The 27,524-nt window shown below is 42.6% G+C and overlaps 1 protein-coding gene across 4 annotated transcripts; it reads left to right on the top strand.

Annotated features, from left to right (window-relative positions):
• Positions 1-24,598, top strand: LOC115830349 (arf-GAP with GTPase, ANK repeat and PH domain-containing protein 11). 4 transcript variants are annotated; one of them, XM_030809111.1, is made up of 8 exons: positions 1-1,364; positions 1,735-1,803; positions 4,100-4,168; positions 6,792-6,826; positions 10,410-10,510; positions 13,117-13,152; positions 22,056-22,107; positions 22,736-24,598. In XM_030809111.1, the coding sequence occupies exons 1-8, from the start codon at positions 1,142-1,144 to the stop codon at positions 24,284-24,286; spliced, it is 2,136 nt and encodes a 711-aa protein (XP_030664971.1). In that variant the 5' UTR covers positions 1-1,141; the 3' UTR covers positions 24,287-24,598. The 4 variants fall into 4 exon arrangements, with proteins under 4 accessions (XP_030664971.1, XP_030664973.1, XP_030664974.1 ...); XM_030809113.1 differs by lacking the exons at positions 22,056-22,107; positions 22,736-24,598 and adding exons at positions 16,365-16,416; positions 17,041-18,913; XM_030809114.1 differs by lacking the exons at positions 4,100-4,168; positions 22,056-22,107; positions 22,736-24,598 and adding exons at positions 16,365-16,416; positions 17,041-18,913.
• Positions 24,599-27,524: the final 2,926 nt, after the last annotated feature.

Raw genomic sequence — 27,524 nt, 5'->3', positions numbered from 1 at the left:
GTGGGGACACTGTCAGGCACACACTACTTGCCAGATGTCGAGTATTCATCTTTATTGAAATAGGACTGTGGTAACCCACTTTATGGTTCTCGATTTTGTATGACAAAATCATGCTTAGTGCCTTGTTAGTAAAAGAAAGAAAATCTGAAAGTCCCTGCCATGGAAGGAAGAAATAGCGGGGAGAAAAGGGAGTTGGTAAGTTTCAGCATTTCAGAGCTTGGAGGGACAAGTTAGGTTTCTATTTTATGGAGAAGGAGGTGGAGGCAGGATAGGTCATTCAAGACACACAGCCATAACTCTTTATTGAGAGTAAGTTAGGGCCCCAGGGATTGCTGTGGTTAAATTGCAGACAAAAACAACCACTCATTGGAAGACAGGAGAGGAGTGTTTACTAACAAAAGCCGTCAGCAATTCAAGGTTATTTATATTCAGTCAGCAAATAAAAGTTGTTCAACTTGGTTGCTAATGGGACCCACTCTACTGAGGCTTTGTATAGAACTCATAGAGGAAGATGGCTTCAAGTAGTGAACTACCCTGTGCTTTTCTTAGAACTAAAATCTCAGGAAGCTGGTGATGAATGAAAACCTTAGTCCCACTGGCACTGCACGAGGGGCCAGGAGAGCAGCAGCATCATAAGGCACAGGGTGGGGCAGCCCAGGCAGGGGCATTCTGAGCTGTTGGGGGAGGGGTGGCAGTTAGGGTGGGGCATCGTGAGCTGTCAGGGAGGGCATTGTGAAGTGTGGGGTGGGGCATTGTGTGCCACATGCCTGGGCTCCCACCTGGGCCAGTGGGCTTCAGTCTGTAGGTGACTACAGAAGGAGGAGGAGCTCCGTCTGTTCTCTCTTCAGGCAGTTGTGTCTCTCAGCGCTTGTTAGGTTCACAACCTATTAAATAAGCCGGCTGGTCTTCACCCTCCCAGACAAGTCAACTCAGGGGAGGCGGCAGGGTGCGGGCCTTGGCCCGCAGCCCTAGCCAGGGCCAGGGCCAGGGCCGGTGCCCGGGGCCGGGCTGTGAGGTGGGCAGGCAACAGCGGGCAAGACCATCTCTGCAAGTGCAGCATAGCCTCGGCCTAGGACAGCCGGAGTGCGTGGCCAAACCTGTGAGCAGAGGCACAGGTGGTGGCAGACAGTAGAGGCACCCCATGGGGAACATACTGACCTATTGTGTGCGCCCCAGGGTCGACCTCGAGTTTGACCAGCAACAGGGGTTGCTGTGTCCCTCTGAATCTGAGATCTATGAGGCAGGAGTTGGGGACAGGTTGGCAGGAGCGCCCATGGCTGCTGCTGTACAGCCTGCTGAGGTGACTGTTGAAGTTGGTGAGGACCTCCATATGCACCACATCTATGACCGGGAGATGCCTGAAGGTAAGGAGGTGACGGGTGCCATCTGCCCTCGGCTTGCCTCTGGCTGCTGCTGCCCCCAAGGTTCCCTTTGAGGCATCCCCCACTTCGAGCTCCTTTCTGCCTGTAGCCAGCTTTCCTGGGGGCTGGCCAGGAGCAAAAAGCTGGCTCCACCTTGCATTCCCACCCCTTAGTCTTTCCCCACTGAGTCCAGTCAGTTTCTTTTCGCCTCCCCTCCCAATCGCCCAGTTCTTGCTCTCTCATCTCATTCTCCCAGGCTGGTATGGGACCATTTATTTATGGCTCTTGTCGAATAAGCAGCAGTGGAATAAACGAGTTGATAAATTTTTATAAATGATTACATCTTTTTTCTTTTCTCCCTGTATACATATAGCTTTGGAGTTTAACCCTTCTGCCAATCCAGAGGCAAGCACAATATTCCAGAGGAACTCCCAAACAGATGGTGAGACAACATTGTCTGTAGCTCTATTTATTATCCTGTGGGACTTTGTTTAGGCTTCTTTGGACTATTCCTTTTCTCAATGAAAACTCAAATATCCCAACTTTTCAGTACCCATCTTATTTTTTCTTTGTACCTGTCCAGATGGTACCTAAGTGAAGGAACCAGGTAAATGCCTAATTGTTTCCTTTGTTAAAGTAGCTAAATCTCGGGACAGTTCATATTCAAATGTTTGGGGATTTCTTATTTAAAATCAGAATAGAGGTTGCCATGGGAGAGGCTATATGGTATTCTTAATGGGCTGCTTTAAGTCACCTTAATAGAAGCTGCTTAGTTTCTTCTAACTGTAATTTGAACACAGAAGGAAAAAGAAAAAAGGAGAGTGCTTAAAATAATTGTGAAAGGTGTGAAATGTCACAGCCAGGGCTGCAGAAAAATGGTTGTGTGTGTGTGTTTGGGGTTTCTCAAAGGAGTTTACCTATGAGGCTCTTTAGTAACTCTGGTTACTTTAAAATTCTTACTTTAACAGAAAATGTGTCTCCAGATTTATTCTGGTGACTTAACAGACTTTATTTACCTCCTTGTTCTAAAAGAGAGGTGGGGATTGGTTCATGGTCAAAACTTTCAAAAGACATGAAACATCAGTGTAGACTTTTAATGTGTAATATGAAGATTGCAGGTTAAAATGTCAGACCTTCCCTGTAAGAGTGTTTGTTGCCATGGCTCCCCCTTTGTCCTTTCCCCTCCTGACAATAGCATCTCGTTCAAAGATAAGAAAGTTAGAGTTTTGGCCGGGCTTGGTGCTCACGCCTGTAATCCCAGCACTTTGGGAGGCTGAGGCGGGCGGATCACCTGAGGTCAGGAGTTCAAGACCAGCCTGGCTAGCATGGTGAAAAGCTGTCTCTACTAAAAAAAAAATACAAAAATTACCTGGGTGTGGTGGGGCATGCCTGTAGTTCCAGCTACTCACAAGGCTGAGGCAGGAGAATTGCTTGAACCTGGGAGGTGGAGGTTGCTGTGAGCAGAGATCGCGCCAATGCATTCCAGCCTGGGTGACAGGGCGAGACTCCGTCTCACAGAAAAAAAAAGGAAAGAAAGTTGGAGTTTTTTAGTCTCTACACTGCTGGGAGAGGTGGGGGATTGGAGGCGGTAGAAAAGAGAAAACAATTAGTTGGTTTGCCTCTAACATTTTGCAAAGAGATGAATCTAAGTAAAAGTAATTCTGGGTAATAATATGGTTCTTGAATAAAAACTAAAATTTTCAAAATAGAAAACATTGCATCATAAACATATTAAATCCAGTTGGCTTATTGGTTTCATTTAAATGCCAGAGATTTCATTACTGTAGAGGAAATGTCTTATAGCTCTTCTATTTAAACTTTGGGCTCTTACTTTTTAAAGAGGTAGGATAATTAAGACTCATTATGAGTGTGATTTTGTAACTTGGAAGTACTATCCTCACTTTTCAAGATATTTAAGGATTGCTTTAGAATAAACAAATATATTATGTGAATTAATTGATTATACCTTTATACACAAAGTGTGTAAGTACTTGTGTAAACTTATACTCTGCTTGGTGATGTGAGGAAAGCCTCTGAGTGATGTTACACACCAGTTAGTAGATGGGTAGTGTTGGATGAGAGCCCAAAAATGACTCTTTATTGTCATTCTTTAGGATTACAACACAGTTTATGTATGTCTCACTTGGCCCTTTCCAATACAAATAAGGCCTGTGTATGTTCTCCCTGTGTATTGCTAATGAAAAAGTGAAGACTTAGAGATATCACATGACTATGGAAGACAGCTACTTAACAGAACTAAGGTTCTGTGTCCTCAGAATGACATGGAAGTGACAGATATCCTGAATTTACTTTTTAAAAATTTTAAAAACTCTAGAATACATCTTATATTTTCCCTATAAAATAGACCTGTCTTTCAAAACTTACTGCTGTCTTGATTTATTTTATGCAAAGTTGATTTTATACAACTCAAAGCCAACATTTACCTCTACATTTTTTTTTTTTTTTTAAATAATGGAGGGTGTCATTATGTTACTCACGCTGGCCTCAAATTCCTGACCTGGGTTCAAGTGATTTTTCCATCTCAGCCTCCTGAGTAACTGGGACTACAAGCATGTGCCATCTTGCCTGGCTCTATCTTATGTCTATACATTCATTTCAATGGATAAGAATAAAAGTAGAGATAGTGAAATAGCCTAAATGCAGCAGTCGAATAAACGAGTTGATAAATTTTTATCAGTGATTACATCTTTTTTTCTTTTCTTCCTCTATGCATATAGCTTTGGAGTTTAACCCTTCTGCCAATCCAGAGGCAAGCAAAATATTCCAGAGGAACTCTCAAACAGATGGTGAGACAACATTGTTTTTTCCGTCAAGAGAAAGAATAAAAGCTCTTGTTTGATCAGGTTATAGAAAGTATTTAGAAAAGCTCATATTAGTTTAAATTTGTCACCTTTTCACATGTTCACTTGTCTTATTTTAATGCGTGATATGCTTTCCTTTAGTTGTTATGATAGTGAAAATGTGTAACCTTTTTGTTTATACATTTTGCCCTCTTTTTATCGACACAATTTGTCATGTGATGGAGGAGTCATGGATTTCTCTTTATAATTCTTGGATTTATCTTTATTTATAATTAATGGATTTATCTTTATTTATAATCCCCTTTCCCTTGCTCCAAAGAGTACATTTTAAAGATGAATGATAGAACTTAGGCTTCAGCTTGTTTTCATTTAAACAAATTAAAAACCATAGTTGTTTATCATCAGGGATTGAATCTGTGATTTGGGCCTCCTCTTACACAGTCCTCTGACCACATTCATTTACCACATCCAAGTTTATGCTACTCAAAACTTTTGGGTTATTAACCTTTTCATTTGATGTAATGTAAATTTAAACATGCCCTACTCCTGCTTATTTCCCTTAATGTTATGTTAAATCCTCATTTATTTGCCAAGAAGCCATACACAGCCAAGTTTTCCAGTTGACTTAAACAGCAAGAATACAAGTGAGGGTTCTATAATAATATGCGAAGTAATGCAGCACAGTAAAACATGGGAGTTTCTAACCTTTGTTTTTATAGTTTGAGTAGACTTTGCCCATCTTGAGTCAGTTATTTCTGGTTCGAATTTGTCTTCATTTTTTACATTACTATAAAGAGATACCTAAGGCTGGGTAATTTATAACAAAAAGAGGTTTAATTGGCTCAAAGATTTTCAGGCTGTACAAACATGGCTTCAACATCTGCTTCTGGTGAGGGCCTCAGCAAGCTTACAATCATGATAAAAGGCAAAGGGGAAGCAGGTGGTTCCACACAGTGAAAGAGGGAGGAGAGAGGGGAAGGGGGAAGGTACCACACTCCACACTCTTTTTTTTTTGAAATGGAGTCTCACTCTGTTGCCCAGGCTGGAGTGCAATGGCGCGATCTCAGCTCACTACAACCTCCGCCTCCCAAGTTCAAGCAATTCTCCTGCCTCAGCATCCCGAGTAGTTGGGACTATAGGCAGGCACCATAACACCTGGCTAATTTTTGTATTTTTGGTAGAGACGGGGTTTCACCATGTTGGCTGACCTCAAGTGATCTGCCTGTTTCAGCCTCCCAAAGTGCTGGGATTACAGGCTTCAGCCACCACACCCGGCCAGTACCACAGTCTTTTAAATATACCATAATGAGAATTTGCTTATTACGGTGGGGATGGGACCAAGCCATTCATAAGGAATCCACCGCCATTACCCAAACACCTCCCACTAAGCCCTATCTCCAACATTAAGGGTCACATGTTCACATGAGACTTGGAGGGGAAACATATCAAAACATATCAGAATTGTATTTCCCAGTTCCTTCCAGAGCCATGGGCTTCTCACACCTAGAGAGCGTGGAAGCAGTAAAAGAGAAGCTACTCCATGTCCCTCAGTCTTCAGTGGTAGGAACTTTTGCCTACAAGGCCCTTCCAGCATCAAAGGCAGAGGCAGTGTAGGAAACAAAGCATGGTCCAAGTCCCTCTTGGGGCTTTTATTATTCTGGCCTTTTTTTAGGGAAAAAAAATGATTTTTTGTGCTGCAGACACCATGTCCAATTAGGTTTGTATACTCATTTTAACATTAAAATTTAGGCCAGGCTCTGTGGCTTACGCCTGTAATCCCAGCTCTTTGGGAGGCTGAGGTGGGTGGATCACGAGGTTAGGAGATCAAGACCATCCTGGCTAACACAGTGTAACCCCATCTCTACTAAATATACAAAAAAAAATTAGCTAGGCATGGTGGCACATGCCTGTAGTCCCAGCTAGTCCGGAGGCTAAGGCTGGAGAATCGCTTGAACCTGGGAGGCAGAGGTTGCAGTGAGCTGAGATCCTGCCACTGCACTCGAGCCTAGGTGACAGAGTGAGACTCCGTCTCAAACAAAAAAAAAGAAAAAAGAATTTAAGATAGGTTACTTTCCAGTTGTGTAAAGACCCTTTTTAAATTTTGTTTTGTTTTTAGTGACATATTAGTAGATAACCACTAAGTGTGGTGCAAGATGCTTACAGGGATTCTGTTGCATCTAGAGATAGGTGCCTGGTCAGGAAGTAGTTCTTAGAGCTGTTAGCTCTTAGAGTCTGATAATTAAAGTAAGCTATGTGTAAATGCAGAATGAGAGAATACTAATGGATCATGGCTCATATATGCAAGAGTTAAACGTTTTATTAGCTAAATTTTTCATCTGGCCTAATTTTTTTGCCCTTTTCTTTTGTACATGAGGATTCTTTCATTTGTATGTAATAGAAACAAAAAGTAAACTAAATGAAAACCTAAGTTTTTAGATTTGACTTTATGAAATTAATCATGCCAGATAATTTAAACTATAAATTATTGAAAATTATTTTTAATGGAATTTTGTCTCATTTTATATAGCAGTAATCAGTAAAATGTTAACAACTACTTTTATTTTATGGTATTTGTATCAGAAGTGACCAGTTTTTTTTTTATTCTTAGTTGTAGAAATAAGAAGAAGCAACTATACAAACCATGTAAGTAAACACTCAAATAGTTAAGAAATTGATAGTTTGACATAAAAGGATGTCTCTCTTGATTTCTTTAAATTACAATGTGGACCTGGTGGTGGTAGCATGGACCTCTTTTTGTGGATTTTCTAAATCTCTTCTACTTTCCTAAGTATTAAATTTATCCAGAAAAGTCTTTAGCTTAGTGTGTCCACCTTTTAAAGATTTCTGACTTTTATGGTTTCAGGTCATAGATTTATGTCCTTGATCCATCTTGAGTTGCTTTTTGTGTAAGGTGAGAGTTGAGGATCCAGTTTCATTCTCCCGCATGTGACTTGCCAATTACCTCAGCACCATTTGTTGAATAGGGTTTACTTTCTTCACTTTATGTTTTAGTTGGCTTTGTTGAAAATCAGTTGGCTATAGGTATTTGAGTTTATTTCTGGGTTCTCTATTCTGTTCCATTGGTGTATGTGCCTATTTTTATACCAGTACCATGCTATTTTGGTGACTATGGCCTTTGAAATCAGGTAATGTCATGCCTCCAGATTTGTTGTTTTTGCTTAGTTTTGTTTTGGCTGTGCGGGTTCTTGTTTGGTCCATATAAATTTTCGGATTGTTTTTTCTAGTTCTGTGAAGAAGGATGGTGGCATTTTGATGGAAATTGCATTGCATTTGTAGATTGCTTTTGGCAATATGGTCATTTTCACAATATTCATTCTACCCATTCATGAGCATGGGATGTCTTTCCATTTGTTTGTGTCCATGACTTCATTCAGCAATGCTTTGTAGTTCCCAACGGCATATCAGAAAGATAATCCACCCAGGCACGGTGGCTCACACCTGTAATCCCAGCACTTTGGGAGGCTGAGGTGGGCGGTTCATGAGGTCAGGAGTTCGAGACCAGCCTGGCCAACATGGGGAAACCCCATCTCTACTAAAAATACAAAAGTTAGCCGGGCATGGTGGCACTCACCTGTAATCCCATCTACTCAGGTGGCTGAGGCAGGAGAATTGCTTGAACCTGGGAGGCGGAGGTTGCAGTGAGCCAAGATCACCCCACTGCATACTCCAGCCTGGGCAACAGAATGAGACTCCATCTCAAAAAAAAAAAGAAGATAATCCACCATGATCAAATGGGTTTCATTACCAGGGATGCAGGGATGGATTAACATACACAAGTCAATAAATGTGATACACCACATAAACAGAATTAAAAAAATCACATGATCATCTTAATAGATGCAGAAAAAGCATTTGACAAAATGCAGCATCCTTTTATGATTAAAACCCTCAGCAAAATTGGAATACAAGGGTCATAGCTCAATGTAATAAAAGCCATCTATGACAAACCCACAGCCAACATAATACTGAAAGGGAGAAAAGTTGAAAGCATTCCCCCCGAGAACTGGAATAAGACAAGGATGCCCACTCTCACCACTTGTATTCAACATACTACTGGAAGGCCTAACCAGCGCAATCACACAAGAGAAAGCAATAAAAGGCATCCAGATCAGTAAAGAGGAAGTCAAACTGTTGCTGTTTGATGATGATATGATCATAGACCTAGGAAACCCTAAAGACTCCTCCAAAAAGCTCCTAGAACTGATAAATGAATTCAGCAAAGTTTCAGGAGACAAAATTAATGTACACAAATCAGTAGATCTGTTGTACCCTAGAAGCGACCAAGCTTAGAATCAAATCAAGAAATCAACCCCTTTTCTGATAGCTGCAAAAATAAACTAAACTAAAATAAAATACTTAGGAATAGACCTAACCAAGGCGGTGAAAGATGTCTACAAGGAAAGCAACTTTAGTATTTTTAATGGGTTAAAATGAGAGGCAACAGGTACAGCAGGAGAAGTCAGTGGGTGGGCATCGGCATCCAACGGGCACTGCACCTTTGATGGTAAGGCTTTGGTTTTGACTTACTAAATTAGTAGGTACGATTATTTTCTAGTTTTTGTCATTAAACCTTAAAACTACTAAGTAACCCCTTCCATTTCTTGTTAAATATCGTAAAATTTCATACTCTGATTTATGCTGACTGACGTTAGATTATTTGTTTCTATTTGGTGACTACCTTAAATAATACCTATAAACAGTAAACTGTTAGTAGTGTTTTTGCTGTAATTAAATGTAGTAAGACTTATCTTCCAAATGATAACTGAATTGTCAAACACTTGTCAAAGTTTTGGATTTACTCAAAATTCTATGCTCAGCTGCTGGAGGTAGGAAGAGTAAGGGCCCTCCCTTACTCCTATGTAGAGGCATACTTTCTCATGAGGGGAATCCTCTGCAGGAATTAGTATCTTGTAAGCAGTGGTGAGTTCAACTAATTAGTGTACAAAAATACATTTTTTGGTGTGGCTGCCGACAAAGAGATCCAAGAGGGTAGCTGGAGTCAAGCTTGCTGAAGCAAGGAAAGAGAAAAGCAGTATTCCAGGCAGAGCGCAGGGGTAGAGCAGGAAAATGGCTAGGTGCAGGTCAGATGATCTATAGAATGAAATTGATCAAGTTTTGAAATGAATGCAAAGTATACTCTGAGAGTCTCATTTGAGTCATGTCATGGCAGTCTTATTTAAACATGAAGTGAAAGTTAGATTTTTTAAGTTGTCATTTGTTTTCAGGGTGTGAGAGAATATTTAAGTGATACTCTTTTTATCCTCCACATAAGAAAATAGGACTAGAGAAACCTGTGGCTTCCTCACTTGTTGGTGGCCTAGCAGCCCTGGTACACAGAGCCTCTGAATCTGAAACACTTCTTTTGTAACAATATCACCTGAAATAATACATTTAGGATTAGTAATTTAGTAAATGCATTAGTCTTGTATTCACTGCAGTAAAATGCTCTTGTAGCAGGATTATTTAATACATTACATTTTATCATAGTAAATAAATAATAGAAGGGCCGGGCGCAGTGGCTCACGCCTGTAATCCCAGTACTTTGGGAGGCTGAGGCAGGCGGATCTTGAGGTGAGGAGGTCGAGACCATCCTGGCTAACACGGTGAAACCCCATCTCTACTAAAAATACAAAAAATTAGCCGGGCGTGGTGGCGGGCGCCTGTAGTCCCAGCTGCTCAGGAGGCTGAGTCAGGAGAATGGCGTGAACCCGGGAGGCGGAGCTTGCAGTAAGCCGAGATCGCGCCACTGCACTCCAGCCTGGGTGACAGAGCGAGACTCCGTCTCAAAAATAAATAAATAAATAAATAAATAAATAAATAAATAAATAAATAAATTAAATAATAGAAATTCTCGGCTGCTTTATATAGTTGTAGAAAAAAACAATGAAATCTTATTTTAAACTTTTCTTTATTTTTTTTGAGACAATGCAAAGCCGACTTTTCCCATTATTTTTAACGGTAATTCATAAAATCCTTGTTAGGTTTGATGACAGGTACCATGTTAAGGGCAGCATTTTATAACCCATATCTTAAACATCATCTCTGGAAGTTGAGAGCCTCCAATGGGTTTTCTATAGAGTGCACATGATACCACTCAGGCAGTTAATAGAGTGTGAGAAATATCTTAGTGCTTTGTCATTTGACATTTTAACTGAGAAAAAAATACACTTTGATAAGTTTGACTTATACTTCCCTTCCCCTTCAGGTATCTACTGAGCGTTTCAGTCAAAAATGCAGCTTGTGTTTGACAATATTCCTTGATGACAGCACAGCCAGCCAGCATTATCTTACAATGACAATAATATCGTGAGTACAACTATACTGCCGAGGGACAGATTCCTTTATTCTAAAATTATTTCAGGCATTTGGTTGTCCTCTTCAGCAATCAGTTTAAGAAATTGGAATCAACCATATATTGATATCCAGATTCTAAATAGTAAGTATCAGTTTCTCTTTTAATCTTAGACGTGGTGGAAGGAAAAATCAGTTAGCAAAGAAGCAATCCCAGAAACAGTGTATCTTTTTGATGCCTTTATGCCTTTAGACAATGTTGAACACAGTGAGAAGGGTAGGTTCCCTTTATTGAATGTTTTTTGTGAAAACTTAGTTTTTCAATGCATTATAGGCCTAAATCAGTGTGCACTACTTTGGACATTAGCCTTGGAAGAAGGAACAGCTTTTCTTCTTCTGGCATTTGAATGTGTATCTGCATTTGAATTTCTCCCATTGTGCATGAGCACCTCGTGGGCCACAAAGATGCGCTTTGAGAGCACCCTGAGATGAAGTTGATTTTAAAAGGAACAACAACCAACACCACCACCAGCTCCATAGGGGCTGTCCAGTGTACATTATTCTCATCTCCTTGGGTTATTAGTCTTGATTTTTAGAACACAGTTTGGAAAGTGCTAATTTAGAATATTATTGTCTTTATCTTTAATTTTACTTTTCATTCTGTAAACATAACTAGCTTATAAACAATTTTGTTTCAAATGCACTAGCCTTTTTAGCTAATTCAATTGTCAATAACTTTTACTTCAATTAAAAGTGGCAAGTTTACACTCATAATAATGTCACTTTCCTCCCTCCCTTTTAACAATAGTTGAGAGGAAATTGTGTTTCGAACAAAAACTGAACTCAAACTCTGTCTCAAGTCCTGAGCTTTGGGACCTATTGAGTAATCACTAAATGTCTGTAGTCAGCCAAGTCTCTTAAATCTTTGAGCACACATACACAAAAATTACTTTGACTAGAGTCCCTGGCTTCTTTTGAGTTCCAAAGATTTTGATATGTTAGCATACAATTCAAAAGCAGCTTTGAAGATTAATTTTGCTCAAACAAATTTCGTGCTTTTTTCCTGATTATTCTACTTTTTAGAAGTCTACTTTTGAAAGTATAGTAAGTTTTAATTTGCCATCAGCAAGTTTGAGAAATAATCATTTGGTGTATTCACTATTGGTGAAATAAAGGTTTATTGAGCAAATTAATAGGGCAAATTGGCTTCAAGAAAATGTTTTGAAAAATGTTTTATCATGAATCAGTAGTGCACTGTTGTCAGTGGGATAGGTAGAACTCACCGAGATCACTTATGCAAGGTTTTTTTCAAAATACAGGTCTGCAAACACACGTATCTTCCCATCTCCACTTTCCCTCTATGTCTAGGCACTGAGAAGACTTTCAGGAAAATAGGGATGGATGTGAGGCATCTTTCTGTGAAGAAAAGCATCCCAGAAGATTCTGATTTTCACCCCAGCTCAATCATTCCAAACTTTGCTGCACATTGAAATCACCTGGGAAACTTTTACCAACAACCTTGATGCCCAAAGCCATACCCAATACTAATTAAATTAAAATGTCTCATGTTGAAGATGAGGCACATATTAAAGCTTCTCAGGTGGTTTTAATGTGCAGCAAAGTTTGAGAGCCACTGCTTAATTTGAGTTTAGGACGAGAAACTGCTCCTATTTGGTGGGACCTTGGGCAAGTCAGTTTTAAGGTTTGTTTCCCTGATCTGTAAAATGAGTGTTGAATTAAATGTCACATAAGGTCATTGTTCCTTTCCAGCATGTAACTTTAAATTCTGTGATTTTAAACTTATTTCAGAGATGAAAACTACTTGAAGCACTACAGACATACCCATCTTACATGCTAATGTTACGGGCTTTTTAAAAAGTGCTAATATTGTATAGACCTATTACTAAAATTGAGATTTGCCTTCCCTCAGTTGTTTTGAGCCTCATTCTACAAAATTAGCTGGGTGTGGTGGCACATGCCTGTAATCCCAGCTACTCTGGAGGCTGAGGCAGGAGAATCTCTTGAACCCGGGAGGCAGAGGTTGTGGTGAGCTGAGATTACACCATTGCACTCCAGCCTGGGCAACAAGAGCAAAACTCCATCCACCCACCCCCCCCGCAAAAAAAAACAAACAAAAAAAAACAATTACCTGGACATAGTGGCGCAAACTTGTCGTCCCAGCTTCTTGGGAGGCTGAGGCATGAGAATCGCTTGAACCTGGGTGGTGGAGGTTGTGAGGAGTCAAGATCGCACCACTGCAGTCGAGTCTGAGCAACAGAGACAGACTCTGGGTCAAAACATAAATAAATATATAAAATAAATCACATGGGACAAAAGGTTTCGTGGGTAGAAAAGCATATAACGGAAATCTGTTATGATTTATATATTATAATCGCCAACAGAAACGCGTCTTCTAATGGCATATTTCCTCGCATTTTGGTTCTCATATTTTTGTGACAAACGAAGAAATGAAAACAAAGTGCCTTTATGGTACTGTTCTGATCTAGAAAATTTGAATTTCAGGGCCACTAGTAGAGTTTCCTCTGCCCCCCTTTTAAAAAAATGTCTTCAGGCCTAAAAATGATAACATCTACTGTTATGAATTTTTTTTCCTTCCACAGTGTGACCTTGGAGATACCTCATCATATCATGCAAAGGTGAGCTTTTTAGAAACCTCTCTTGTTATTCTAGCTACTTACTTTGCAAGATATCAAGCTCAGTGTTAGGTCACAGCTCTAGACATCATAAGCTGTATTGTGCCTACTAAAATATCAAAGCAAATTATTTGTATTTTCTTTGTTCCTTAAGACTCTTAATTGTTAAATGATTGAGAATCTCAAAGAGTATGTGTTTATATTGATTATAGTGATATTTACTGTGGTAGAAATATACAATTGAAATTTTTTTCAAAATCTATTTTTCGTTTAGATTTCACAGCCTTACCACTGTTGATATTATGGGCTAGATAATGCTTTGTTGTGAGGACTGGCTTGTGCATTGCAGAGAGTTTAGCAGTATTCATGGCCTCTACCAACTAGATGTCAGTAGTAACCCATGACCCAGGTTGTAAATATTCCTTGAGAACAGTATTGTTAACAGAAATTTTTCTTTGAAAAATAACTTTTCTACAAAAAAAGTTGAGTAAAAAGTGTGTCATGTATTTATATTATTTAAAGTCTCTCATGTTGAGCTTAATAGGAGACAAATGGTTTCTCTAGAGCTTTCTTTCCAATTTACTTTAAAGAAGCAATAAGACGCTGGGTGCAGTGGCTCACGCCTATAATCCCAGCACTTTGGGAGGCCGAGGCGGGCGGACCACAAGGTCAGGAGATCGAGATCATCCCGGCTAACACGGCGAAACCCCGTCTCTACTAAAAATACAAAAACTTAGCTGGGCATGGTGGCACGCACCTGTAGTCCCACCTATTCTGGAGGCTGAGGCAGGAGAACCGCTTGAACTTGGGAGGCGGAGGTTGCAAAGAGCTGAGATCATGCCATTGCACTCCAGCCTGGGTGACAGAGCAAGACTCTGTCTAAACAAACAAACAAAAAAAAGCAATAAGCTGGCGGGGCACGGTGGTTCACACCTGCAATCCCAGCATTTTGGGAGGCCGAGGTGGGCGGATCACTTGAGGTCAGGAGTTTGAGACCAGCCCGACCAACATGGTGAAACCCGCCTCTACTGAAAGTACAAAAACTGGCTGGGCGTGGTGGTGCATGCCTGTAGTCCCAGTTACTTGGGAGGCTGAGGCAGGAGAATCACTTGAACCTGGGAGGCGGAGGTTGCAGTGAGCCGAGATCTCGCCATTGCACCCCAGCCTGGGTGACAGAGGGAGACTCTGTCTCAAAAAAAGAAAAAAAGAAGAAATAAGATGACCTCACCTCATGCAAATATGTTGTTGGTAGAAGGTGTATTTTTAAAGTTTTCAGACAGTTGTGGGAATTTGTTAACACTAAATCAAAACTTCACAAGTGGTGGTTTCTTAAATTAGTTACAGTGGCATTTTACATATTAATAAGTTTATTCCATCAGTACTCATTGATCTTTCTTGCACAGTAAATGGATCTTTTGCTCCATACTTGCATTTATACTATCATGCATTAATTACTTGGAATATATTGGTTTATGTTTTATTGTGTCAAAACTCACTTTTAGTTTAACCACCAATCTTACTTTAACACACCTTTAAGTATTGAAAAGCTGTCAAGCCTACAGTAGAAGGAACAAGTTTTTCAAAGTCCTCAGGAAAGCTTAAATTTTATCACTGGGAACAAATACATATTTCCCTTGAAGTGACAACCTCTCACTTCATTTATTTTTGAGAATGATAATAGAACTTGTTTTTTAGACCGAGTTTCACTCTGTCACTTGGCTGGAGTGCATTGGCATGATCTCAGCTCAAGCAATCCTCTCACCTCAGGTTCCTGTGTAGCTGGGACCACAGATGCGTGGCACCACGCCAGGCTAATTTTCTTGTATGTTTGATAGAGACAGGGTTTCGTTATGTTGCCTAGGCTGGTCTCGAACTCCTGAAGGAGCTCAAGCCATCTGCCTGCTTTGGCCTCTCAAAGTGCTGGGATTCTACAGGCGTGAGCCACTGCGCTGGCCCAGTTGTACTTTTAAATAAAAATGATATTCTGTGAAAAAAGTGATTTTTCAGTTCACAATTAAATCACGAATTCTTTAAAAACAACAAAAAAAGCGCTTCTCGTTAACTTTGCACTTATTCAGAATATTAAAGAGACATGTCAAGATTTAAAAACATTAATTTTTACTGCTTCATCAAAGACATTCTTAAGAAATTCAGGCTATGTTTTTTAACTGTAGGGGACAGTGAAGAATAGAATGACTACTAATATAATTGGTACCACTGCCTTGATTTATGCTGAGAAACCAGCCGTTGTACCCACTTTTGCTTTTATACAATCATGGCAAGTGTCAGTGAAAAAGCAGGCAATGACTTTGTATTACTTTTACAAATTTTTAAAATTTTTCATCAGCTTTCTCAGGTTTAATTACTATTATTCAGAACAGTGTTGGCCAGGCACAGTAGCTCAGGCCTGTAATCCCAGCAGTTTGGGAGGCCGAGGCAAGCGGATCACCTGAGGTCAGGAGTGGTGGCAGGTGCCTGTAATCCCTGCTACTCGGGAGGCTGGGATAGGAGAATCACTTGAATCCGGGAGGCAAAGGTTGCCGTGAGCTGAGATCGCACCATTGCACTGCAGCCTGGGCAACAAGATTAAAACTTGGGTCTCAAAAAAAAAAAAGAACAATTCTGACCTCAGGCCTTCTGGAAGGGGTCTTGGGGATCCCGAGAGGTCCACAGAGCACATTTGGAGAACCACTGGTTTATACACAGGCACAATGCATTAGTTTTACAAAGTTTAAAGTTCATCAAAGACTGGCCTCTTAAAAAGGCAGATGAGTTTGTCATTCAAACAACAGAAAATACATAAATACATCATGAGTGTATACTACAGAGAACTAAAGAGAAGGGAAGCTCAGAAATCTGAATCACATTTACATTTATTGAAGTTTACTACTACTGCTTTGTAGAATATTCTTGTGTTTCAATGTGTGGTTAGAAAAGTGAAAATATATTTGGTTTATTGCCATTGCCTGTTAGGGAGAGTCAATACTTATGGGCATTTCTGACTGGTTATCGTATAAAAGACTTCACGGTACAGGCCATGATGTGCTGAGAAAGAATAAGGCAGGAAACCCTCTGCAAGTCAGGATCCAGGAGGAGAATTCGTAAAAGCTGCTTTGGTAAAGTAAACACCAAAGCACACAGGAGGCAGTATTTTACTAAACAAATATACTAAGATATTAACAGTTTTTGAAGTAATGCACATTCTTATTTTACAGAGATGCAGATAGATCTTTGAGCATATCTGATGAGCGGTTATGCTCATTTACGGTAAGTGGCACTTTTATTGAGGTTGTATTTTCATCGTACACTTGTATCTGTTTCATGCTGAAGTCAAAGGCATCTTTTTTTAAATCTTCCCCATTTCATGTTGCATTTAGTCGTCTTAAGTGTTGTAAAAAGAATGAGCTGGAATAAGAACTGATCTGCAGCTCTGTTAGTGAGCTAGTATGAGTAAATATACTATCCAAACAACAGAAAATGTATCTTTTTTTTTTTTTTTGATGGACTCTCTTTCTGTAGCCCAGGCTGGAGTGCAATCGTGGGATCTTGGCTCACTGCAGGCTCTGCCTCCCAGGTCCCTGTTCAAGCAATTCTCCTGCCTCAGCCTCCCAAGTAGCTGGAATTACAGGCATGTGCCACCATGCCCAGCTAATTTTTTTTTTTTTTTTTTTTTGGTAAAGACGGGGTTTCACCATGTTGGCCAGGATGGTCTTGAACTCCTGCTCTCGTGATCCACCCTCCTTGGTCTCCCAAAGTGCTGGGATTACAGGTGTGAGCCACCGTGCCTGGCCCAGAAAATGTATCTTTTTAAAAGGTAATTGTGAGCTGTCTATAGGACCCTGCAAGTCACTACCCAATTTTCAAAGCCATTCCTCCTTCTGTTCCACACAGGTTTCCACCGTGCCCATTACCCAGACAAGAAATGGAGGTGGGAGTTTAAATAACTATTCCTCCTCCATTCCATCGACTCCCAGCACCAGCCAGGAGGACCTTCAGATCAGTGTTCCTCCCACTGCCAACACACCCACGTCCGTTTGCAAGCAGTCCGTGCGCTGGTCCAACCTGTTTACATCTGAGAAAGGGAGTGACCCAGACAAAGAGAAGAAAGCCCCGGAGAGTCATGCTCACACCGTCGGGAGCGGCAGAGCCATCCCCATTAAACAGGGCGTGCTCTTAAAGCGAAGTGGGAAATGGCTGAAGACATGGAAAAAGAAACATGTCACCCTGTGTTCCAATGGCATGCTCACCTATTATTCAAGCTTAGGTGATTATATGAAGAATATTCATAAAAAAGAGATTGACCTTCGGACATCTACCATCAAAGTCCCAGGAAAGTGGCCACTCCTAGCCACATCGGCCTGCGTACCCATCTCCAGCTCTAAAAGCAGTGGCCTATCCAAGAACATGAACGGTCTACGTATCTCAGCCAATTCAGACACTGGGCTGGGTGACTCCATATGCATCAGCCCCAGTATCTCCAGCACCACCAGCCCCAAGCTCAGCCCGCCCCCGCCTCCTCATGCCAATAAAAAGAAACACCTAAAGAAGAAAAGCACCAACAACTTAAAAGATGATGGCCTGTCCAGCACTGCTGAGGAACAAGAAGAAAAGTTTATCATTGTGTCCGTCACTGGCCAAACGTGGCACTTTAAAGCCACGACGTATGAGGAGCGGGACGCCTGGGTCCAAGTCATCCAGAGCCAGATCCTGGCCAGCCTGCAGTCATGTGAGAGCAGTAAAAGCAAGTTCCGGCTGACCAGCCAGAGCGAGGCCATGGCCCTGCAGTCGATCCAAAACATGCGTGGGAACTCCCACTGTGTGGACTGTGAGACCCCGAACCCTAAGTGGGCCAGTTTGAACTTGGGAGTCCTCATGTGTATTGAATGCTCAGGAATCCACCGCAGTCTTGGCACCCGCCTTTCCCGTGTGCGATCTCTGGACCTGGATGACTGGCCAGTTGAGCTCATGAAGGTTATGTCGTCTATTGGCAATGACCTAGCCAACAGCATCTGGGAAGGGAGCAGCCAGGGGCAGACAAAACCTTCAGTAGAGTCATCAAGGGAAGAAAAGGAGCGGTGGATCCATTCCAAATATGAGAAGAAGCTCTTTCTGGCCCCAGTGCCCTGCACTGAGCTGTCCCTGGGCCAGCACCTGCTGCGGGCCACTGCTGATGAGGACCTGCGGACAGTCATCCTGCTGCTGGCACATGGCTCCCGTGAGGAGGTGAACGAGACCTGTGGGGAGGGAGACGGCTGCACGGCGCTCCATCTGGCCTGCCACAAGGGGAATGTGGTCCTGGCACAGCTCCTGATCTGGTACGGGGTGGACGTCATGGCCCGAGATGCCCACGGGAACACAGCGCTGACCTATGCCCGGCAGGCCTCCAGCCAGGAGTGCATCAACGTGCTTCTGCAGTACGGCTGCCCCGACGAGTGCGTGTAGTATCTGTTTTATTTGACTGCAGTCTCCTTGGTGCAAAAATAAAATGGGAAAAATAAGGATAACTCACAATTTCAAAAGGAAATCACAAATTCAGCTGATAATAGCATTTTCAGTACTTTTCATAAACTAAGTAAATACACAAAATGTTGATTTTTCTGACCATAAGACATATTTTATGTCCTTTTGCCAAGGTGGATGTGTTAGTCTTAGGCCCTCCTGGGCCACATTGCCCAAGTCACACAGGCTTCTGTATTATGTATTTAGATAAGATGTGTGAAAATAGATTTGAAAAAACGTTCATAAATATGCATTGATTTTTGTACACATGGCACCTCTTTGTTTTTTGTTTTTTTTGATGGTGTTTTGCTCTGTCACCCCGCCTGGAGTGCAGTGGTGCGATATCGGCTCACTGCGAGCTCTGCCTCCCGGATTCACACCATTCTCCTGCCTCAGCCTCTCAAGTAGCAGGGACTACAGGTGCCTGCCACGACACCCGGCTAATTTTTTGTATTTTTAGTAGAGACGTAGTTTCACCATGTTAGCCAGGATGGTCTGGAACTCCTGACCTCGTGATCCACCTGCCTCGGCCTCCCAAAGTGCTGAGATTACAGGCATGAGCCACCGTGCCCGGCCCATGGCACCTCTGTTAATTTATAAATTGAACTGGATGTGAACTAATAATGTCAGCTAGTTGAGATAAGAGGGTTACAGATGGCTGGGCGCAGTGGCCACACCTGTAATCCTAGCACTTTGGGAGGCCTAGGTGGGCTGATCACCAGGTCAGGAGATTGAGACCATCCTGGCTAACAGGATGAAACCCCATCTCTACTAAAAAATACAAAAAATTAGCCAGGCATGGCCAGGCATGGTGGCTCACACCTGTAATCCCAGCACTTTGGGAGGCCGAGGCGGGCGGACCACAAGGTCAGGAGATCGAGATCATCCCGGCTAACACGGCGAAACCCCGTCTCTACTAAAAATACAAAAACTTAGCTGGGCATGGTGGCACGCACCTGTAGTCCCACCTATTCTGGAGGCTGAGGCAGGAGAACCGCTTGAACTTGGGAGGCGGAGGTTGCAAAGAGCTGAGATCATGCCATTGCACTCCAGCCTGGGTGACAGAGGGAGACTCTGTCCAAACAAACAAAAAAAAGCAATAAGCTGGTGGGGCGCTGTGGTTCACACCTGTAATCCCAGCATTTTGGGAGGCCGAGGTGGGCGGATCACTTGAGGTCAGGAGTTTGAGACCAGCCCGACCAACATGGGGAAACTCGCCTCTACTGAAAGTACAAAAAATGGCTGGGCGTGGTGGTGCATGCCTGTAGTCCCAGTTACTTGGGAGGCTGAGGCAGGAGAATCACTTGAACCTGGGAGGCGGAGGTTGCAGTGAGCCGAGATCTCGCCATTGCACCCCAGCCTGGGTGACAGAGGGAGACTCTGTCTCAAAAAAAGAAAAAAAGAAGCAATAAGATGACCTCACCTCATGCAAATATGTAGTTGGTAGAAGGTGTATTTTTAAAGTTTTCAGACAGTTGTGGGTATTTGTTAACACTAAATCAAAACTTCACAAGTGGTGGTTTCTTAAATTAGTTACAGTGGCATTTTACATATTAATAAGTTTATTCCATCAGTACTCATTGATCTTTCTTGCACAGTAAATGGATCTTTTGCTCCATACTTGCATTTATAATATCATGCATTAATTACTTGGAATATATTGGTTTATGTTTTATTGTGTCAAAACTCACTTTTAGTTTAACCACCAATCTTTAACACACCTTTAAGTATTGAAAAGCTGTCAAGCCTACAGTAGAAGGAACAAGTTTTTCAAAGTCCTCAGGAAAGCTTAAATTTTATCACTGGGAACAAATACATATTTCCCTTGAAGTGACAACCTCTCACTTCATTTATTTTTGAGAATGATAATAGAACTTGTTTTTTAGACCGAGTTTCACTCTGTCACTTGGCTGGAGTGCATTGGCATGATCTCAGCTCAAGCAATCCTCTCACCTCAGGTTCCTGTGTAGCTGGGACCACAGATGCGTGGCACCACGCCAGGCTAATTTTCTTGTATGTTTGATAGAGACAGGGTTTCGTTATGTTGCCTAGGCTGGTCTCGAACTCCTGAAGGAGCTCAAGCCATCTGCCTGCTTTGGCCTCTCAAAGTGCTGGGATTCTACAGGCGTGAGCCACTGCGCTGGCCCAGTTGTACTTTTAAATAAAAATGATGTTCTGTGAAAAAAGTGATTTTTCAGTTCACAATTAAATCACGAGTTCTTTAAAAACAACAAAAAAAGTGCTTCTCGTTAACTTTCCACTTATTCAGAATATTAAAGAGACATGTCAAGATTTAAAAACATTAATTTTTACTGCTTCATCAAAGACATTCTTAAGAAATTCAGGCTATGTTTTTTAACTGTAGGGGACAGTGAAGAATAGAATGACTACTAATATAATTGGTACCACTGCCTTGATTTATGCTGAGAAACCAGCCGTTGTACCCACTTTTGCTTTTATACAATCATGGCAAGTGTCAGTGAAAAAGCAGGCAATGACTTTGTATTACTTTTACAAATTTTTAAAATTTTTCATCAGCTTTCTCAGGTTTAATTACTATTATTCAGAACAGTGTTGGCCAGGCACAGTAGCTCAGGCCTGTAATCCCAGCAGTTTGGGAGGCCGAGGCAAGCGGATCACCTGAGGTCAGGAGTGGTGGCAGGTGCCTGTAATCCCTGCTACTCGGGAGGCTGGGATAGGAGAATCACTTGAATCCGGGAGGCAAATGTTGCCGTGAGCCGAGATCGCACCATTGCACTCCAGCCTGGGCAACAAGAGTAAAACTTGGGTCTCAAAAAAAAAAAAAGAACAATTCTGACCTCAGGTCTTCTGGAAGGGGTCTTGGGGATCCCGAGAGGTCCACAGAGCACATTTGGAGAACCACTGGTTTATACACAGGCACAATGCATTAGTTTTACAAAGTTTAAAGTTCATCAAAGACTGGCCTCTTAAAAAGGCAGATGAGTTTGTCATTCAAACAACAGAAAATACATAAATACATCATGAGTGTATACTACAGAGAACTAAAGAGAAAGGAAGCTCGGAAATCTCAATCACATTTACATTTATTGAAGTTTACTACTACTGCTTTGTAGAATATTCTTGTGTTTCAATGTGTGGTTAGAAAAGTGAAAATATATTTGGTTTATTGCCATTGCCTGTTAGGGAGAGTCAATACTTATGGGCATTTCTGACTGGTTATCGTATAAAAGACTTCACGGTACAGGCCATGATGTGCTGAGAAAGAATAAGGCAGGAAACCCTCTGCAAGTCAGGATCCAGGAGGAGAATTCGTAAAAGCTGCTTTGGTAAAGTAAACACCAAAGCACACAGGAGGCAGTATTTTACTAAACAAATATACTAAGATATTAACAGTTTTTGAAGTAATGCACATTCTTATTTTACAGAGATGCAGATAGATCTTTGAGCATATTTGATGAACGGTTATGCTCATTTACGGTAAGTGGCACTTTTATTGAGGTTGTATTTTCATCGTACACTTGTATCTGTTTCATGCTGAAGTCAAAGGCATCTTTTTTTAAATCTTCCCCATTTCATGTTGCATTTAGTCATCTTAAGTGTTGTAAAAAGAGTGAGCTGGAATAAGAACTGATCTGCAGCTCTGTTAGTGAGCTAGTATGAGTAAATATACTATCCAAACAACAGAAAATGTATCTTTTTTTTTTTTTTTTTTTTGATGGACTCTCTTTCTGTAGCCCAGGCTGGAGTGCAATCGTGGGATCTTGGCTCACTGCAGGCTCTGCCTCCCAGGTCCCTGTTCAAGCAATTCTCCTGCCTCAGCCTCCCAAGTAGCTGGAATTACAGGCATGTGCCACCATGCCCAGCTAATTTTTTTTTTTTTTTTTTTTGGTAAAGACAGAGTTTCACCATGTTGGCCAGGATGGTCTTGAACTCCTGATCTCGTGATCCACCCTCCTTGGCCTCCCAAAGTGCTGGGATTACAGGTGTGAGCCACCGTGCCTGGCCCAGAAAATGTATCTTTTTAAAAGGTAATTGTGAGCTGTCTATAGGACCCTGCAAGTCACTACCCAATTTTCAAAGCCATTCCTCCTTCTGTTCCACACAGGTTTCCACCGTGCCCATTACCCAGACAAGAAATGGAGGTGGGAGTTTAAATAACTACTCCTCCTCCATTCCATCGACTCCCAGCACCAGCCAGGAGGACCTTCAGATCAGTGTTCCTCCCACTGCCAACACACCCACGTCCGTTTGCAAGCAGTCCGTGCGCTGGTCCAACCTGTTTACATCTGAGAAAGGGAGTGACCCAGACAAAGAGAAGAAAGCCCCGGAGAGTCATGCTCACACCGTCGGGAGCGGCAGAGCCATCCCCATTAAACAGGGCGTGCTCTTAAAGCGAAGTGGGAAATGGCTGAAGACATGGAAAAAGAAACATGTCACCCTGTGTTCCAATGGCATGCTCACCTATTATTCAAGCTTAGGTGATTATATGAAGAATATTCATAAAAAAGAGATTGACCTTCGGACATCTACCATCAAAGTCCCAGGAAAGTGGCCACTCCTAGCCACATCGGCCTGCGTGCCCATCTCCAGCTCTAAAAGCAGTGGCCTATCCAAGAACATGAACGGTCTACGTATCTCAGCCAATTCAGACACTGGGCTGGGTGACTCCATATGCATCAGCCCCAGTATCTCCAGCACCACCAGCCCCAAGCTCAGCCCGCCCCCGCCTCCTCATGCCAATAAAAAGAAACACCTAAAGAAGAAAAGCACCAACAACTTAAAAGATGATGGCCTGTCCAGCACTGCTGAGGAACAAGAAGAAAAGTTTATCATTGTGTCCGTCACTGGCCAAACGTGGCACTTTAAAGCCACGACGTATGAGGAGCGGGACGCCTGGGTCCAAGTCATCCAGAGCCAGATCCTGGCCAGCCTGCAGTCATGTGAGAGCAGTAAAAGCAAGTTCCGGCTGACCAGCCAGAGCGAGGCCATGGCCCTGCAGTCGATCCAAAACATGCGTGGGAACTCCCACTGTGTGGACTGTGAGACCCTGAACCCTAAGTGGGCCAGTTTGAACTTGGGAGTCCTCATGTGTATTGAATGCTCAGGAATCCACCGCAGTCTTGGCACCCGCCTTTCCCGTGTGCGATCTCTGGACCTGGATGACTGGCCAGTTGAGCTCATGAAGGTTATGTCGTCTATTGGCAATGACCTAGCCAACAGCATCTGGGAAGGGAGCAGCCAGGGGCAGACAAAACCTTCAGTAGAGTCATCAAGGGAAGAAAAGGAGCGGTGGATCCATTCCAAATATGAGAAGAAGCTCTTTCTGGCCCCAGTGCCCTGCACTGAGCTGTCCCTGGGCCAGCACCTGCTGCGGGCCACCGCTGATGAGGACCTGCGGACAGTCATCCTGCTGCTGGCACATGGCTCCCGTGAGGAGGTGAACGAGACCTGTGGGGAGGGAGACGGCTGCACGGCGCTCCATCTGGCCTGCCACAAGGGGAATGTGGTCCTGGCACAGCTCCTGATCTGGTACGGGGTGGACGTCATGGCCCGAGATGCCCACGGGAACACAGCGCTGACCTATGCCCGGCAGGCCTCCAGCCAGGAGTGCATCAACGTGCTTCTGCAGTACGGCTGCCCCGACGAGTGCGTGTAGTATCTGTTTTATTTGACTGCAGTCTCCTTGGTGCAAAAATAAAATGGGAAAAATAAGGATAACTCACAATTTCAAAAGGAAATCACAAATTCAGCTAATAATAGCATTTTCAGTACTTTTCGTAAACTAAGTAAATACACAAAATGTTGATTTTTCTGACCATAAGACATATTTCATGTCCTTTTGCCAAAGTAGATGTGTTAGTCTTAGGCCCTCCTGGGCCACATTGCCCAAGTCACACAGGCTTCTGTATTATGTATTTAGATAAGATGTGTGATAATATATTTGAAAAAACGTTCATAAATATGCATTGACTTTTGTACACATGGCACCTCTTTTTTTTTTTTTTTTTTTTTTTTTTTTATGGTGTTTTGCTCTGTCACCCCGCCTGGAGTGCAGTGGTGCGATATCGGCTCACTGCGAGCTCTGCCTCCCAGATTCACACCATTCTCCTGCCTCAGCCTCTCAAGTAGCAGGGACTACAGGTGCCTGCCACGACACCCGGCTAATTTTTTGTATTTTTAGTAGAGACGTAGTTTCACCATGTTAGCCAGGATGGTCTCGAACCCCTGACCTCGTGATCCACCTGCCTCGGCCTCCCAAAGTGCTGGGATTACAGGCATGAGCCACCGTGCCTGGCCCATGGCACCTCTGTTAATTTATAAATTGAACTGGATGTGAACTAGTAATGTCAGCTAGTTGAGATAAGAGGGTTACAGATGGCTGGGCGCAGTGGTCACACCTGTAATCCTAGCACTTTGGGAGGCCTAGGTGGGCTGATCACCAGGTCAGGAGATTGAGACCATCCTGGCTAATATGATGAAACCCCATTTGTACTAAAAAATACAAAAAATTAGCCGGGCGTGGCCAGGCATGGTGCCTCACACCTGTAATCCCAGCACTTTGGGAGCCCCAGGCAGGCGGATCACAAGGTCAGGAGATCAAGACCATCCCAGCTAACATGGTGAAACCCCGTCTCTACTAAAAATACACACACACACACACACACAAAATTAGCTGGGCGTGGTGGCGGGCACCTGTAGTCCCAAGTACTCGGGAGACTGAGGCAGGAGAATGGCGTGAACCCGGAAGGTGGAGCTTGCAGTGAGCCGAGATTGTGCCACTGCACTCCAGCCTGGGCAACAGAGTGAGACCCTGTCTCAGAAACAGATAAAGTGGACAGAAAATAGGTCGGTGAGGACTAATCATTTAAGGGACAAGCCCCCAGAGGAGTGGCTACTAGAGTGGTAGGAGGAAAAGCAGAAGAGGATAATAGAAGGAGAAAGAGTTGAAGATAGGCAAGGCTGTGGTCACAGTGCTGAATGCTGCCAAGAAGTGACTTGATTCATGAACACTCACTGGATGCTGACTCTGTTGCTCTTCTAAGTGCTGGGGTAGAGGAGAGGAGAGATGGAGCATATTTCTTGCTTTTATGAGCTTATGTTCTAGGAAGTTCAAACTTAAGTATTTTTTCAGGTAGTATGAAATAGCAGGAAGAAGAAGCAGGCTAAAGGGACACAGAGTGATAGGGGGCTATTTTAGGTAGAATGATAAGGAAGAGCCTGTCTAGAGAGCTACTTGAACAGTGACCTGACTGAAGGGATGACAGAAAGTGGTGCTGACGTTATAGGCAGGAGGATGACTGCCAAGACAGAAACGCATTTCACATGTGTTTGAGGAATAAACAGCAAGGTGTCCAGCATGGTCAGACTGAAGAATGAGGGAAACCTTGAATGAGAATAACGCAATTCCATCTTGGATGCTAATCTGCCATGTTCTGATTAATCCCAGTTCCAAGAATTCATCTACGATTTCTATTTTATCTTTTTTTAAAAAAATTATTTTTTATTTTTTATTTTTTGAGATGGAGTCTCACTCTGTCTCCCAGGTTGGACTGCAGTGGCACAATCTCAGCTCACTGCAAACTTCACCTCCTGGGTTCAAGCAATTCTCTTGCCTCAGCTTCCCGAGTAACTGGGATTACAGGCGCCTGCCACCACGCCTGGCTAATTTTTGTATTTTTAATAGAGACGAGGTTTTACCATGTTGGCCAGGCTGGTCTCGAACTCCTGACCTCAGGTGATCCACCCACCTTGTACTCGCAGACAGCTGGGATTACAGGCGTGAGCCACCGTGTCTGGCCATACACATCCCTACTGAAGCACGCATTACCCTTTCCCTATGCTATATAAGCCCTGGGTGGGGGAGATGGGGGTAATGGCACAGGGATCCACCATCTTATCTTGGTGCCATCCCTGACTTGGCTTCTGTTCATAAACGCCTATTAAGTGTTTCTTTCTGAGAAACTGGGTTTGTCAGCCTCTTTCTTTGATATCTCAGGTTCCTTGGCCTTTGCGGGTAGGTTTATGTAGACCTGCTCAGCACAGAACAGGCAGTTTCCCAAAAAATTAAAAATGGAATTACCAAATGATCCAGCAACATCACTTCTGGGTATATAGCCAAAATAATTGAAAGCAAGGTCTCATAGAAATATTTGTACACTGATATTTATAGCAGTGGTATTCACACTCGTCAAAAGATGGATGCAGCCTAATTGTCCATAGGCAGATGAATTGATAAAATGTGGTATATACATGCAATAAAATATTCTTCAGCCTTAAAAAGGAAGGAAATTCTAACACATGCTACAACATGGATGAACATTGAGGACATTATGCTAAGTGAAATAAGCCAGTTAGACAAATACTGTGTTCTTTCACTTATGTGAAGCATCTAGACTGAGTAAGCAAACTAATAGAAATAGAAAGTAGAACGGGGGTTGCCAGGAACATGGGGAAGGGAGAAAATGGGAAGTTGCTTAGTGGATATAGAGTTTTGGTTTTGTCAGATGAGAAAGTTCTGGAGATTGGTTGCATGGTAATGTGAAAATACTCTACATTACCCAACCCAAGGGCTCCCCTTGACCCCTGTTCCAACTGTCACTTAAAAGTGGTTAAGGTAGTAAATTTTATGTATATTTTACCACAATTCAAAATAGAATTATTATTATTATTTTTATTATAATTTTTTGAGATCCCTCACTCTGCTCCCAGGCTGGAGTGCAATGACACCATCTTAGCTCACTGCAACCTCCGCCTTCTGGGTTCAAGCGATTCTTCTGCCTCAGCCTCCCAAGGAGCTGGAACTTACAGGCACATGCCACCATGCCCAACTAATTTTTGTATGTTTAGTAGAGACGGGGTTTCACCATGTTCTCCAGGCTGTTCTCGAACTCCTA

The sequence above is a fragment of the Nomascus leucogenys genome, unplaced genomic scaffold, assembly GCF_006542625.1.
Source record: "Nomascus leucogenys isolate Asia unplaced genomic scaffold, Asia_NLE_v1 000826F_77857_qpd_obj, whole genome shotgun sequence".
NCBI lineage: Eukaryota > Metazoa > Chordata > Mammalia > Primates > Hylobatidae > Nomascus > Nomascus leucogenys.
The sequence above is the reverse complement of the archived record's forward strand: the minus strand, read 5'-3'. Positions and strand labels throughout refer to the sequence as shown.

Coding starts and splice junctions, on each gene's coding strand:
- LOC115830349 (XM_030809111.1), top strand. CDS start 1,142: ATGGGGAACATACTGACCTATTGTGTGCGCCCCAGGGTCGACCTCGAG. Junction 1,365..1,734: donor TGACCGGGAGATGCCTGAAG/GTAAGGAGGTGA, acceptor GTATACATATAG/CTTTGGAGTTTAACCCTTCT. Junction 4,169..6,791: donor GAGGAACTCTCAAACAGATG/GTGAGACAACAT, acceptor TTTTATTCTTAG/TTGTAGAAATAAGAAGAAGC.